The sequence below is a fragment of the Symphalangus syndactylus genome, chromosome 20 (assembly GCF_028878055.3).
Source record: "Symphalangus syndactylus isolate Jambi chromosome 20, NHGRI_mSymSyn1-v2.1_pri, whole genome shotgun sequence".
NCBI classification, from domain to species: Eukaryota; Metazoa; Chordata; class Mammalia; order Primates; family Hylobatidae; genus Symphalangus; species Symphalangus syndactylus.
The window spans coordinates 8048972-8061528 of NC_072442.2; the positions used below are offsets into that span (position 1 = coordinate 8048972).

General features: G+C 58.1%; 1 protein-coding gene across 3 annotated transcripts; it reads left to right on the forward strand.

Moving 5' to 3' along the window:
* The first annotated feature begins 4936 nt into the window (after nt 1–4936).
* WFIKKN2 (WAP, follistatin/kazal, immunoglobulin, kunitz and netrin domain containing 2) lies at nt 4937–11934 on the forward strand. Of its 3 annotated transcripts, XM_055258490.2 has the most exons (3): nt 4959–5586; nt 9081–9113; nt 9225–11934. In XM_055258490.2, exons 1-3 carry the CDS (start codon nt 5377–5379, stop codon nt 10599–10601), a joined length of 1620 nt encoding a protein of 539 aa, XP_055114465.2. In that variant the 5' UTR covers nt 4959–5376; the 3' UTR covers nt 10602–11934. The 3 variants fall into 3 exon arrangements, with proteins under 3 accessions (XP_063485951.1, XP_055114465.2, XP_055114464.2); XM_063629881.1 differs by having other exon boundaries at nt 4937–5071; nt 9081–11934; XM_055258489.2 differs by having other exon boundaries at nt 9081–11934.
* The last annotated feature ends 623 nt before the right edge of the window (nt 11935–12557 follow it).

A 12557-nucleotide genomic window follows, 5' to 3' on the forward strand; every position in this document is an offset into this window, starting at 1 on the left:
GCACTCTGGTGTTTGTCTTGGCTGAGAGCTCCACAGGGCTTTTTGAAGCTGATTCCATCAAGGCAAAGCTGGAGGAGTCAGGAGACGGGATCACAGAAGAGGCAGCTGGAAGGGGCCTCAGATGGGGAAATAGAGGGGGTCCCACAGTGAGATGATGCCAAAGCAGGAAGAGAGCTCAGGGCTCCTGACTCCTTGCACAGTGCTCAAACCAAGACCATGGAGCTTCCCAAGCAGGCGAGGAGCCCGAGACAGGCTCTAAATCCTCTAGGAAGACATTTGAATGCCAAAGGAACCCAGAATTGTGCTGTCCCAGAAGTGCCTCCTCTTCTGGGTTCCTGACACACAGACTCCAGGACTCCAGCTTCCAGGGGCTCACTGCACCTGTAGACCCCCCTGGCCCAGGCAAGGGTCTCCAGGGAGGCCCAGCTGGCCTGGGACACTGGGCCATGCCCCACCCCTGACAACCCCATAATTCTCAGATCTGGATTCAGGACTGCCCCCACTTTACCTCTCTGCTCAGCGAGGACCCTCCCATGTCCTGTTCCACACAGATGCGGATGGGTCACGTGTCTCACAGCTGAAGGCCTCCCCCATCCGTCTCCACCATCTGCTGAGGCCCCATAATTATTCCAAGGCCCCGTGCAGCCTCACTCAGAGGGGAGAGTTCACGCAGTCCTGTAATGTAACCCAGGCCCGAGGCCGCGCGGGCAGGGGGTCCCAGCTGGGTAATGAGTCGCTGGCTTTATTGAATTCTCCTGCTTGGGTCTGACTAATCACTGCCTTTAGCCGAGGCAACCTGGGCTGCCATCTGAGCACCCTGGCTAGGACTTCCTTTCTTTCTCAGCACCCCAATTCCTGCCCCTCCTCCCCAAACATGTTTAAATGACCAAGATCAGGGCGGGAGGGGCTCCCGGGGGGCTGGATTCCCCCCATCCATTTCGGAGAAAATGTGGCTGGTTCAGGTCTGGGGCCCAAGCAGGGTAGACCAGAATGGGCCGCTGGGGTGTACTTTTGCTGGGGCCACCCCGTGCAGCGCCTGCAAGACCTGCAGCTCCCACCCCCACCCTATCTCCTAAACCTGCTGACGTCCCTGTCACCTCCCCTTTCCGGACCAGGCCTCCGAGGAGGGAGGGCCTTGGCTGAGGAGACTGTGGTGTGGGCCAGGCCTTTCCAAGGAGAGGTGTAGGAAATGCCTTCTCTCCTTTGAGATTCTGCCCAGGCTTGGGCCCCACCCAATGTCATGGTCGTGGGAGAGCAAGCCCCAGCCCTCTCCCTCCTCTCTGTTCCCCAGCCCTGAGAGGACTCCCCACAGCATGCACCATTCTCATCTCTGCTTGCTGGCTTTCTAGACTAGACGGTGCCCTCCCTGTGGACAAACGCGGTTGTTATTTTCTTTTCTTCTTTTTTTTTTTTTTTTTTGAGATGGAGTCTTGCTCTGCCACTCAGGCTGGAGTACAGTGGCGTGATCTTGGCTCACCGCAGCCTCCACTTCCTGGGTTCAAGCAATTCTTCTGCCTCAGTTTCCCAAGTAGCTGGGACTACAGGCTCACACCACCCTGTGCAGCTATTTTTTTTATTTTTATTTTTAGTAGAGATGGAGTTTCACCATGTTGGCCAAGCTGATCTCAAACTCCTGACCTCAGGTGATCTGCTCACCTTGGCCTCCCAAAGTGTTAGGATTACAGGCATGAGCCACCATGCCCGGCTGGTTATTGGTTCGGATGTGCCCAGAACTTAGTACACAGTAGGTGCTCTAAAAAACCTTTGTGGAAAGAAATAGAGGGAACAGGTGCAGTGTGAGGTAGGAGTGTGGGTGTGGGGTGTGCATAAGCCACATGGTGCCCAAGATACTCTTGTGGCACCTCTGTGCCTCCCCATCGTGGCTGCTGGGGGCTGGCCGACTTGGGAAATGGTGTCAGCTGTGCTGTCCTGTCAAGACCCTAGTGGTTCAGGAGTTCTTAATGTCAGGGTGAACCTGAGGTTAAGGGTCACCCAGAGTGACCTGGTGACCTCCTCCCACGGCTCCTAGAGCAGGTTTGAACCCACCCTGGGGGTGTGAAGAATCCGTGGTTCTCCACCCTGTGACAATGGCGGGGGATGGAGGGGCCCTTCCAAGATGGGGCCGAGCCCAGCCCTCTCTGACCTCTCATCCTGAGTAGCAGGAGAGCTGTGTCTGGTGTCCTTGGGAAAAGGGGAAAAGGCAGATCACACCCGAGGCCAGGCCTCTGCTCCCAATGGCCTGAGTGGAGGAGGCCCGGTGGACGGTGGGCATGTGCCGCTGAGCCGCTCCCGCTGGGCCCACCTTCGGTACCGTGGGTTTGGTGAGGGCGGGGCCCACACCACCCACAGGGAAGAGTGTGAGGGACACAGAGTCAGACAGACAGACACACCGAGGGGAGAGAGAGAAGGAGGCAGATCCGGAGCCAGTTCCAAGGGCCTCTGGGAGGGAGGAGGAGACTTCAAATCACTCCCAAACAGCTTATAAACAAGCCAGTGGGTGGGGTGGCCAGAGTGGGCTGGGGGTTGCTTTCTGGAGGGGCTGGAAGCTTGCATGGGGTGTGTGGAGGCCATAGGCCTGGGGTGGACAGGAGGAGGGCCCAGCCTAACCTCTCTGTGACTCGGTTTCCTCTCCCGCGCTAGGGAGCTCCCTCCTGGGGCTGCCGTGGGGTCAGCAGCGATGTGCAGGTGAAAACGCTGTGTGGGCTCCAGGCCGATCAGATGTTATTTATTATTCTGAGCTGTGTTTTGGTGGGAGACTTGGAAGGGCTGGAGGCAAAGTCAGAGTGTTCTGGGCTCCTCTCTTCCCTGATGCTGCTTTGAGAGTTCTCAGAGCAGAACGTCCAGGAATGGGGCCTGGGAAGGAGAATTCCGTGGCTTGAGACAGGACCAGGTTGGGTGTGGGGGCTTTCTCCATCAGCCCCAGGAGTGGGGGTAGGATGGTCAAGCTTCCCCTGCCCTGCCCTGTGCCCCTCTCCTGCCCTCCTCAGCATCCCCCCACCTCTGCTGGGCGCCTCCCCTGCTCCGACCCCCTCTCATCTCTCCCATGCCTTCTAATGGGCTCTTGGGACTGCCCAGAAATCGGCCTCCTCTCCTTGGATACTTGTCCTGGCCTAATGGGGCTGTGACAGTTTTTCTAAGTCCTGCTTAGAAATATGTCACTGTCCATGTCCCTTTGTGCTATCAAAGGAGGCTGCGCAAACCGCGTTTGTCCAAGGGCTGTGTGAAGGCCCCCACGCGGAGCAGCTGGAACACGGGCTGATGAAATTACGGGGAATTCAAAGCAGCCAGCGTCGCCCGCTGTCTGGCTTCATCACGGGGACTGGCCTCGAAGGGAAGTTTATTCCAATAATTTAGAGGATTAGGATCTGACACCCTTCATTAGCGATTTGACATAAGCAGAAAAGACAGATCCTGCAGAATGGCCGCACAACGGGAAGGAACCAGCTCAGGCGGGGAGAAGGCAGCACCCGCCCGGCTGGGAAGGGGAAGGGTCTGGGTGTGGAAGAGAAGGTCCTGTGGCCGTTTTACAGTCCTGTGAGATGGCGAGCTGTGTTCCTGAAGGGGAAAGTGGATGTGGGGGAAGGAGTGGCCTGGGCTCAGGCCTCAGTTTCCTTAGCTGTAAAGTGAGATTACCTTCAGGATCCCTTCCACCTCTGATGCGTGTGGGGGCCACCCCACCTACTGTCCCCGGGACACAGCAGCTCCTCAAGGCCCTCGTGGTTTGGCCTTGGAAAGGTGCCTTTCTTTCGGGGGTCTATGTGCCTCCGCCCCCTACCCCCAGGATCGGGTGACCAACTAGAAAACACTCAGACTGCAGGCTGCTCTGTGGCATTTTAGATACAAGCCATTTGCTGCCAAATGGGGGAGGAATCGCCCCCAGCCCCTGGCAGCTTCTGGCTCTCTTCCCGGCCCCTCCACAAATATAGCCCCTAATGTTTCAAAAATTTCTTGTCCAGTCTGTGAAAACCAGAGTTTGGGCTGTGCCTTGAGAGCAGTTCTGACAGATGGATGGGGGAGGGGTGGTTTTAAAAGGCCCTGCCCACACCCAGCAAGCTGGTGTCCCTGTTTCCGTGGTGGGGTAGCTGTGCGACATGGGCAGCTTGCTTAGCCTCTCTGTGCGGCCTTTCCTCCGATCTGAAATGGAGGTGCAGTTTGCTGTGATGATTAAATGAGACGATGCGTTCAGAGAAGCCACACGTGTGAAGAGCCCAGTGCCTCTGGCAGCTGGTACCACCAGGACTGCTCACTGTGTGTGACCTTGGACAAGTCGCTTGCCCTCTTCGACCACAGACCTTCTCCTTGGGGAAGTGGGGGAGGCCAGACAAGGCTGGCAGGAGCTCAGTGAAGAGCAGCCGCGGTGGTCGTCAGCGAGGGCAGCCGGACTCTGGCACAATCCTGAGACACTGTGACCGCGGAGGTTCTCTTGGTGTGTGGATGGAAGAGGGAGGAATGTGATCCGTCCCAGCCGCCGGGGGAGCCAGAGCATATCTGGTATGTGTCTCTGGAATGATTTGGGGAAAATTAACCGAAGTTGGAACTTAAGACGCAAACCGCCCTGGACACAGAGATACGGAGCTGTCCCCGCGCACACCTCCCACAAAGGGCCAGGGCCGGAGCGGGAGTCGGCTTACAGGGCACAGCGCAGGCCCGCCCTGGAATGGCCGTGAACTTGTTGTTTTTCCACGTCATTTGCTCTCAAATGTGCTATCAAGCCGGGCGATGCTAACCCGGCGGCTGCAGGTCCCTCCTCGTAACAAGCGATTGTGTGTTCTTTAGAGGTGGCCAAAGGGGAGGAGGGGGCCCGGCCCCAAGGAGGTGGGGGAAAGGGAAACAAGCCCTCCTTCAGAGTGAGCTTGCGTGTCCTGGAGCCAGCTCCCCGCAAAGCACATGCCATTTCTGGCCCTTGAAGGGGTTAAAGGCCTCCTGGAGTCAAAAACAAGCAGGTGTCCCACCGTGCCAGATACGCTGCCTAAACTGCTTCCAGCTTCTTTTTTTTTTTCCCCCTTCTGCAATAAGTCTGTGATCAGCCACGGGACAGAGGCGCCAGCAGCCTGCCTGTGACAGGCATCAGGTTAGCTGGCTCCCACTCGGGTGGCGCGCCCAGGATATAAATCCGGGCGCGGGCCCCTGCTGTGGCTCCTCTCCCTGCACACTCAGGAGAGGGAGCTTCCTTCCAAAGACCTTTCTTTTATCTGAAGCTGCACAGCCCGGCAGGCTGTGCTGACTTGGTGGAGGCAGCAGCGGCAGAGCAGCCTGGGCAGGAAACCTGCTGGGGTGGGGAGCGCAGGTGTCTGCAGCCCCTGAGAAGAAGGCCCTGGTGGGCCCCAGACCCTGGCATCGTTTCAGGGGAGGTCTCTAGCCGCCCCAGCCTGCACTATGTGGGCCCTAAGGTGTCGCCGGTTCTGGTCTCGCTGGGAGCAGGTGGCAGCGCTGCTGCTGCTGCTGCTACTGCTCGGGGTGCCCCCGCGAAGCCTGGCGCTGCCGCCCATCCGCTATTCCCACGCCGGCATCTGCCCCAATGACATGAATCCCAACCTCTGGGTGGACGCACAGAGCACCTGCAGGCGGGAGTGTGAGACGGACCAGGTGAGTGGGGTCCAGAGACCAGAGATGGACCACATGAGCCTGTGAGTGACGGGGGTGGGAGCCATGGGGTGGGGACTGTGCAGGAGTGCGAGGTGGACCAGGTGAGTGGGGTCCAGAAGCGGGAATGTGAGATGGACCAGGTGAGTGGGGTCCAGAAGCCGCAGTGCGAGGTGGACCAGGTGAGTGGGGTCCAGAAGCCACAGTGTGAGATGGACCAGATAAGTGGGGTCCAGAAGCAGGAGTGTGAGACAGACCAGGTGAGTGGGGTCCAGAAGCCGCAGTGCGAGGTGGACCAGGTGAGTGGGGTCCAGAAGCCACAGTGTGAGATGGACCAGATAAGTGGGGTCCAGAAGCAGGAGTGTGAGACAGACCAGGTGAGTGGGGTCCAGAAGCGGGAATGTGAGATGGACCAGGTGAGTGGGGTCCAGAAGCCGCAGTGCGAGGTGGACCAGGTGAGTGGGGTCCAGAAGCCACAGTGTGAGATGGACCAGATAAGTGGGGTCCAGAAGCAGGAGTGTGAGACGGACCAGGTGAGTGGGGTCCAGAAACCGCAGTGTGAGATGGACCAGGTGAGTGGGGTCCAGAAGCCGCAGTGTGAGATGGACCAGGTGAGTGGGGTCCAGAAGTCGCAGTGTGAGACGGACCAGGTGAGTGGGGTCCAGAAGCCACAGTGTGAGACGGACCAGGTGAGTGGGGTCCAGAAGCCGCAGTGCAAGGTGGACCAGGTGAGTGGGGTCCAGAAGCCGCAGTGCGAGGTGGACCAGGTGAGTGGGGTCCAGAAGCCGGTGTGTGAGACGGACCAGGTGAGTGGGGTCCAGAAACCAGAGATGGACCATGTGAGCCTGTGAGTGATGGGGGTGGGAGCTACAGGGTGGGGACCATGCAGGAGTGCCCTGCAGGGCCCAGGAAGGTGAAGGAACACAGGCCCCGTTCACCTGGAGAGAAATAGGGCACCATCCTGTCTATTAACACCGAAGCCTGGAAGGAGAGGTGGGAGAGATGTCCCAGTTCATCAGGGACTGGAGCCCAAGGATTCCTCCTTCATGCGTGCTGAGGGCTACTGTGGGCCAGCACCGTGCCAGGCATGTCGTGTGTGTTGGCATGACATGTCAGCATCGTGGGCATCAGCGGCCCATTCACAGGTGAGAGAGTGGACACAGAGCCAGGCAGGTGTCATGGCCAGTGAGGGATGAGCTTGGAACCCATGTCTAACAACAAAGCTTTGGTTGCACTGGACTCCAGGCCACCTCCTCAGGAGTTTGGACCCTGAGCCTGAGAGCAGGCTAGGCTGATGGCAGGCCAAGCAGGAGCAGCTCTGAATGGATCTCTGGTGTCCCTGGGAGGAAGGAGACCATGTTTCCGCCTCCCAGCTTCCTTGGTCCCGCCTTCTGCTCTGTATCAGAGGGCACCGCCACAGGGCAGGGCCAGTCCTCTTCTAGCTCCCAAGTCATTCCCAAGGGCCATTCCTGCCCACCCCCTCTGGGGCAACAGGCTGTGGGACCTGCACCTGCTCCAGGCAGAGCTATTTCCTGCCCAGTCTGGCCAGCTCTGAGGGCAGCACGGAGTCTCCCAGGGCTCCAGATCCAGGCTGGGGCATCCCCAGGGAACACGAGAGACACTGGTTCCCCCGTAGATGCCTGGTTACCCACAGGAGAGCAGAGGGCTGACCTGGAGAGGGTGGCCTCAACCTCACAGTGCCCAGGGACAATTCTTAGGCCTCCCAGGACAGATGCTCCCAGTGGGCAATGGTGGTGCCAAGTGAAAGGAAGATAAGAAGTCGGGAGGAATGGCGGCTACTCCTATCTGGCCAAGGTCACACCATTAGTTGGCTACATTTGCAGGCACAGGCTGGCCTAATAAACCAGGTAGGGCTTGGGGATGGTGAGACTCTGGTGGATTTTGTGTGTCTTGGGGAGAAGGCACCTGTGGAGGGCTGGGTATCCAGACAGCCCTTGGGGACATTCTGGCCCCCTTACACAGAAGTGTTCTAAGGACCCCCTCTAGGTTCCCTGTGGCCAGAAGTACCTTCCCTCTGGTGCTGAAGGAGCCAGCCTTTCATGGACCTCCGGGTCCTGCATGTCTTAGGGAATGGGATGAGGCTCAGGCCAAGGAGAAGGTTCTCCTGCTCCCACTCCCTCTCCTGCTCTCCATTCCCTGCGGGGTCTCTCTCCCTTAGACCCAGCTCTGAGAGCTGCCCATCCCTGTCCCAAAGCCTCCCCTGGTGTGGTCTAGAAGACTATGCCAAACAAGGGCTGCAAAACAAAGTCCCCATTCTGAGCCGAAAGGGGTAGAACAGTAAGCAAGTCAAGCAGGCAGTCTCCATGCAGCCAGGGCGGGGGGATATTTTCCCCCTCTTAGCTGATGTGGAATGTCAAAGAGGCTGAAATAAAAGTTGGAATGACAAGAGGCCAGCCCTAGCGGGGAGTGATTCACAGAGTTACTACCTGGTGGAGGATTAGGAGCGTTGCCTGCCTGCCCAGTGGGTACGATGTGTTATTGTCGAAAACACCACGTGAAATCCTTGTTTGTGTCGGCTCCAGGAGTATGCTGCTAATTTCGAGGAATTAAACTAATGCTTTACGTGGCTCCACAGAATATCAGAGGGGATTACGGCCTGGCAAGTCCTCGCTGACGGCCTTGCTGACCTTTGCCACACAAGGGGACTTTTTTTCTTGTTGCTTTCCTCGTGAAAGGTCCCACACGGAGCTGACACCTGGGCCTGGCACAGCCCGTGGCTCTGAGACCTGGCGTGCGGGGCCCGTCACGCCTGCCCTGACTGTTGGCTGTGGATCGATCTGGGCCCTCTCACAGCCTCTGTTCCCCGTGTGTGTCGGTCTCCTTGAGGGGGAGGAGAGGTGTGGATCACCTCGGATAAAGTCCCAGGGGCATTCCCCACTTCGCGTCTGATGTGATCTCTTCCAGTCAGCAAGGCATCCTCACTCCCATAGGAAAGAGATGACAGGCAGGCCTACTTGTTCAAGCTAGACCTCATTTGTGCTATATGATGCAAGAGAAAAAACGCCATTTCTCGATCCCTTCTACTGGGAGCTTGGAGCCTTGTTCTGCCACTTCCCATCTCTGTGAACTTGGGCATCACCTCTCTGAGTCTCTGCAGTCTCATCTGTAAAATGGTTGTAGGAAAACTTTTCCTCTTAGAGTCTTTGGCCCACCCCTTGCTACCCTGCTAGCTGAGTGACCTTGGGAAAGTTACTTAGCCTCTCTGTGCCTCAGTCATCATCTGTAGAGTGGAGATAATGGCTGTACCCACCTCTGGCTTGTGATGAGCGGAGCAAGCTCACAGATGTCAAAGTTCTTACGTGAGGGCCTGGCATGTAGGAGATGCTACGTATGCATTTGTTATTATTTTCAAGTGTTTTGCTCCCACTAGATGTTGAGTATATGTTAGTTCTCCTCCCCACAAACCATGGGGTAGGATAGGGAGCCCCTCCTTTCCTCCTTCTCCCTGTTCAGGCCACTCTCTCTGGCTCTTTCAGGAGTGTGAGACCTATGAGAAGTGCTGCCCCAACGTATGTGGGACCAAGAGCTGCGTGGCGGCCCGCTACATGGACGTGAAAGGGAAGAAGGGCCCAGTGGGCATGCCCAAGGAGGCCACGTGTGACCACTTCATGTGTCTGCAGCAGGGCTCTGAGTGTGACATCTGGGATGGCCAGCCCGTGTGTAAGTGCAAAGACCGCTGCGAGAAGGAGCCCAGCTTTACCTGCGCCTCGGACGGCCTCACCTACTATAACCGCTGCTACATGGATGCCGAGGCCTGCTCCAAAGGCATCACGCTGGCCATAGTAACCTGCCGCTATCACTTCACCTGGCCCAACACCAGCCCCCCGCCACCTGAGACCACCATACACCCCACCACAGCCTCCCCAGAGACCCCTGAGCTGGACATGGCGGCCCCTGCACTGCTCAACAACCCCGTGCACCAGTCGGTCACCATGGGTGAGACAGTGAGCTTCCTCTGTGATGTGGTGGGCCGGCCCCGGCCTGAGATCACCTGGGAGAAGCAGCTGGAGGATCGGGAGAACGTGGTCATGCGGCCCAACCATGTGCGTGGCAATGTGGTGGTCACCAACATCGCCCAGCTGGTCATCTATAACGCCCAGCTGCAGGATGCTGGGATCTACACCTGCACAGCCCGGAATGCGGCCGGGGTCCTAAGGGCCGACTTCCCGCTGTCGGTGGTCAGGGGGCATCAGGCTGCAGCCACCTCAGAGAGCAGTCCCAATGGCACGGCTTTCCCGGCGGCCGAGTGCCTGAAGCCCCCAGACAGCGAGGACTGTGGCGAAGAGCAGACCCGCTGGCACTTCGACGCCCAGGCCAACAACTGCCTGACCTTCACCTTTGGCCACTGCCACCGTAACCTCAACCACTTTGAGACCTATGAGGCCTGCATGCTGGCCTGCATGAACGGGCCGCTGGCTGCATGCAGCCTGCCCGCCTTGCAGGGGCCCTGCAAAGCCTACGCGCCTCGCTGGGCTTACAACAGCCAGACGGGCCAGTGCCAGTCCTTTGTCTATGGTGGCTGCGAGGGGAATGGCAACAACTTTGAGAGCCGTGAGGCCTGCGAGGAGTCGTGCCCCTTTCCCAGGGGGAACCAGCGCTGTCGGGCCTGCAAGCCTCGGCAGAAGCTCGTTACCAGCTTCTGTCGCAGCGACTTTGTCATCCTGGGCCGAGTCTCTGAGCTGACCGAGGAGCCCGACTCGGGCCGCGCCCTGGTGACTGTGGACGAGGTCTTAAAGGATGAGAAAATGGGCCTCAAGTTCCTGGGCCGGGAGCCGTTGGAGGTCACCCTGCTTCACGTGGACTGGGCATGCCCCTGCCCCAACGTGACCGTGAGCGAGACGCCGCTCATCATCATGGGGGAGGTGGAAGGCGGCATGGCCATGCTGCGCCCCGATAGCTTTGTGGGCGCGTCGAGTGCCCGCCGGGTCAGGAAGCTTCGCGAGGTCATGCACAAGAAGACCTGTGACGTCCTCAAGGAGTTTCTTGGCTTGCACTGAAGCCCCCCACCCCTCCCTGGCCCCCTCCCTGGCCTTCTTCCACCTATCCACCCCAATGCCTCTCAGCAAACTGGGCGAGGTCAGATTAGACAGGCTTGGGACAGCAGGGAAACATCAACCGACGTGTCAGAGAAAAAGCCACAGAGGGTCTCAGATCAGCGTCTATTCTTTGGGTTCAATAAGGGGTTCATATCCTTTTTAGCTGAGGGGGACAAAAGGAGAAGTCAGCGGCCACACGGAAGTTATTCGTGACCACCAGCTCGCTCAGACACTCTCCTCCTCCCCTCACTGGCCCCACACCCCTGGCTCTCCCAGCCACCCTCCCCTAGCCAGTCTCCCAGCAAGGGTTTAAGAGATGGCCGCTGTGTGCTGGTCACAGGAACAGTTGAATGGATTGGCTTGCAAAGGGGGTAGGTGGCGAGAGATAGGAGGGCCCAGGGACTCATGGGACACCTTTCCCACAGCCTTCTCGATTGCTGTGAGCAGAGGCCACTTGGGGTTAGGGGCATGGGCAGTAGCAAGTTGGAGGCAGAATCCAGCCCAGCACGTGACTTGCCCTGCATGGAAGCTGCTGGAACGGGTGCCTTTGGGTGGTGGTCGGCTTGCCTCTGAGGCCACTACGGCACCAGCAGAATACATATTTCTTCTCCTTGGCTGCATTGGTTTGTCAATCTAGTTCAGTTCAACTCAGTGGACGTTCTCTGAATGCTTACTGGGTGCCAGGACCACAGAGAGATGTTAGTCACTGCCCAGCTCTTAGAGCCCCAACGCAGATGCCCTCATCCCAGGGCCCCCAGACACACCCCTCTGCTGGACTCACAACTGTCTGGAGTTTCTATCTGATGGATGGTGTGCTTTCATATGCCACTGGCTTCCTTGGACATAGAGCAGACAAAAGCCCCGGGATCTGTTTGGTAGCAGGAGAAATGAAGGAAGATGAAAAAGCAGGCAGGGAAGGGGGTAGTAAAAGACTGAGAGAGGAGGGAGGTGGCTGGAGAAGGAAAAGGAACATTGCTCGATGCTCCCATCTGGTGGCGGCCTCGGGAGCCCACGGGAACCTGGAGGGAGGCTCTCTGTCAGACCTGGGCAAAGGATGTGGCAGCTCGTCGGTGATTTTTTTTTTGTGTTTCCAGACTTCCTGTGTGATCCTGGCCCTCCGGCCTCTAGAGAGAGGATTGGGAAACCCCACTGTCAGCTCTGCATCTGCCCCCACTACCCTCCTCTGCCCTATTCTGTCCCTGCCCCTCCAAGCTGAAGAAGGTCCTTGTGGGGCGTCCTCATTTCTTCCTCAAATATAAGGAGGAAGATACCAATTAAAAGCTCATAGTATCAACGGCCCTTCTTGTGTGATTCGTTTGGGTTATGATGGGGGAGGGAGGGAGGTGGGTAGTGTCATTCGCTTTGGTGACCTTACAAGAGGGAAGTCTGGCCAGTGGGAGCATCTTTGGGGGATGGAGAGACGCTGGTAATATTTGGGCCCCTTTTGCAGCTCCAAGGCCCCTTAACTGATGCTCAGCTCAGCTCTGTGAGTTAAGCTGAGGTCAGAGAGGTGAGGTGACTTGCCAAGAACACAAAGGCAGGAAGCGGTGGGGCCCAGCCTAGGTGTTCTGATCTGTAACCTGCTCTCACCCCAGCGTGACAGCACAGTTGGTCAAGTGCAGTGTCCAGACCCTTCCACCAATGGTGTCAAGTTCAGAGGCGAGAAGGTGGAGGAGATGGGAACAGAGCAGGCAAGGACAGCTGCCAGCTATGACTCACTAGGGGGCCTCTAGGTGAGGCCTGGTCCCAGGAAGCCTGTGTCAAAGCCCTAGGTATGCTCAGGGCATGAGGCTTGGTTCCCAGAATGGGGACAGCAGTGCCTTTGGCCCCAGGGAGGCCCACAGCAGCTCCCCAGCCCTGGAGACGTGTTTAGCCATGGCACACCCCACAGGCTGTTTGTCCCCAAGAGACACCACT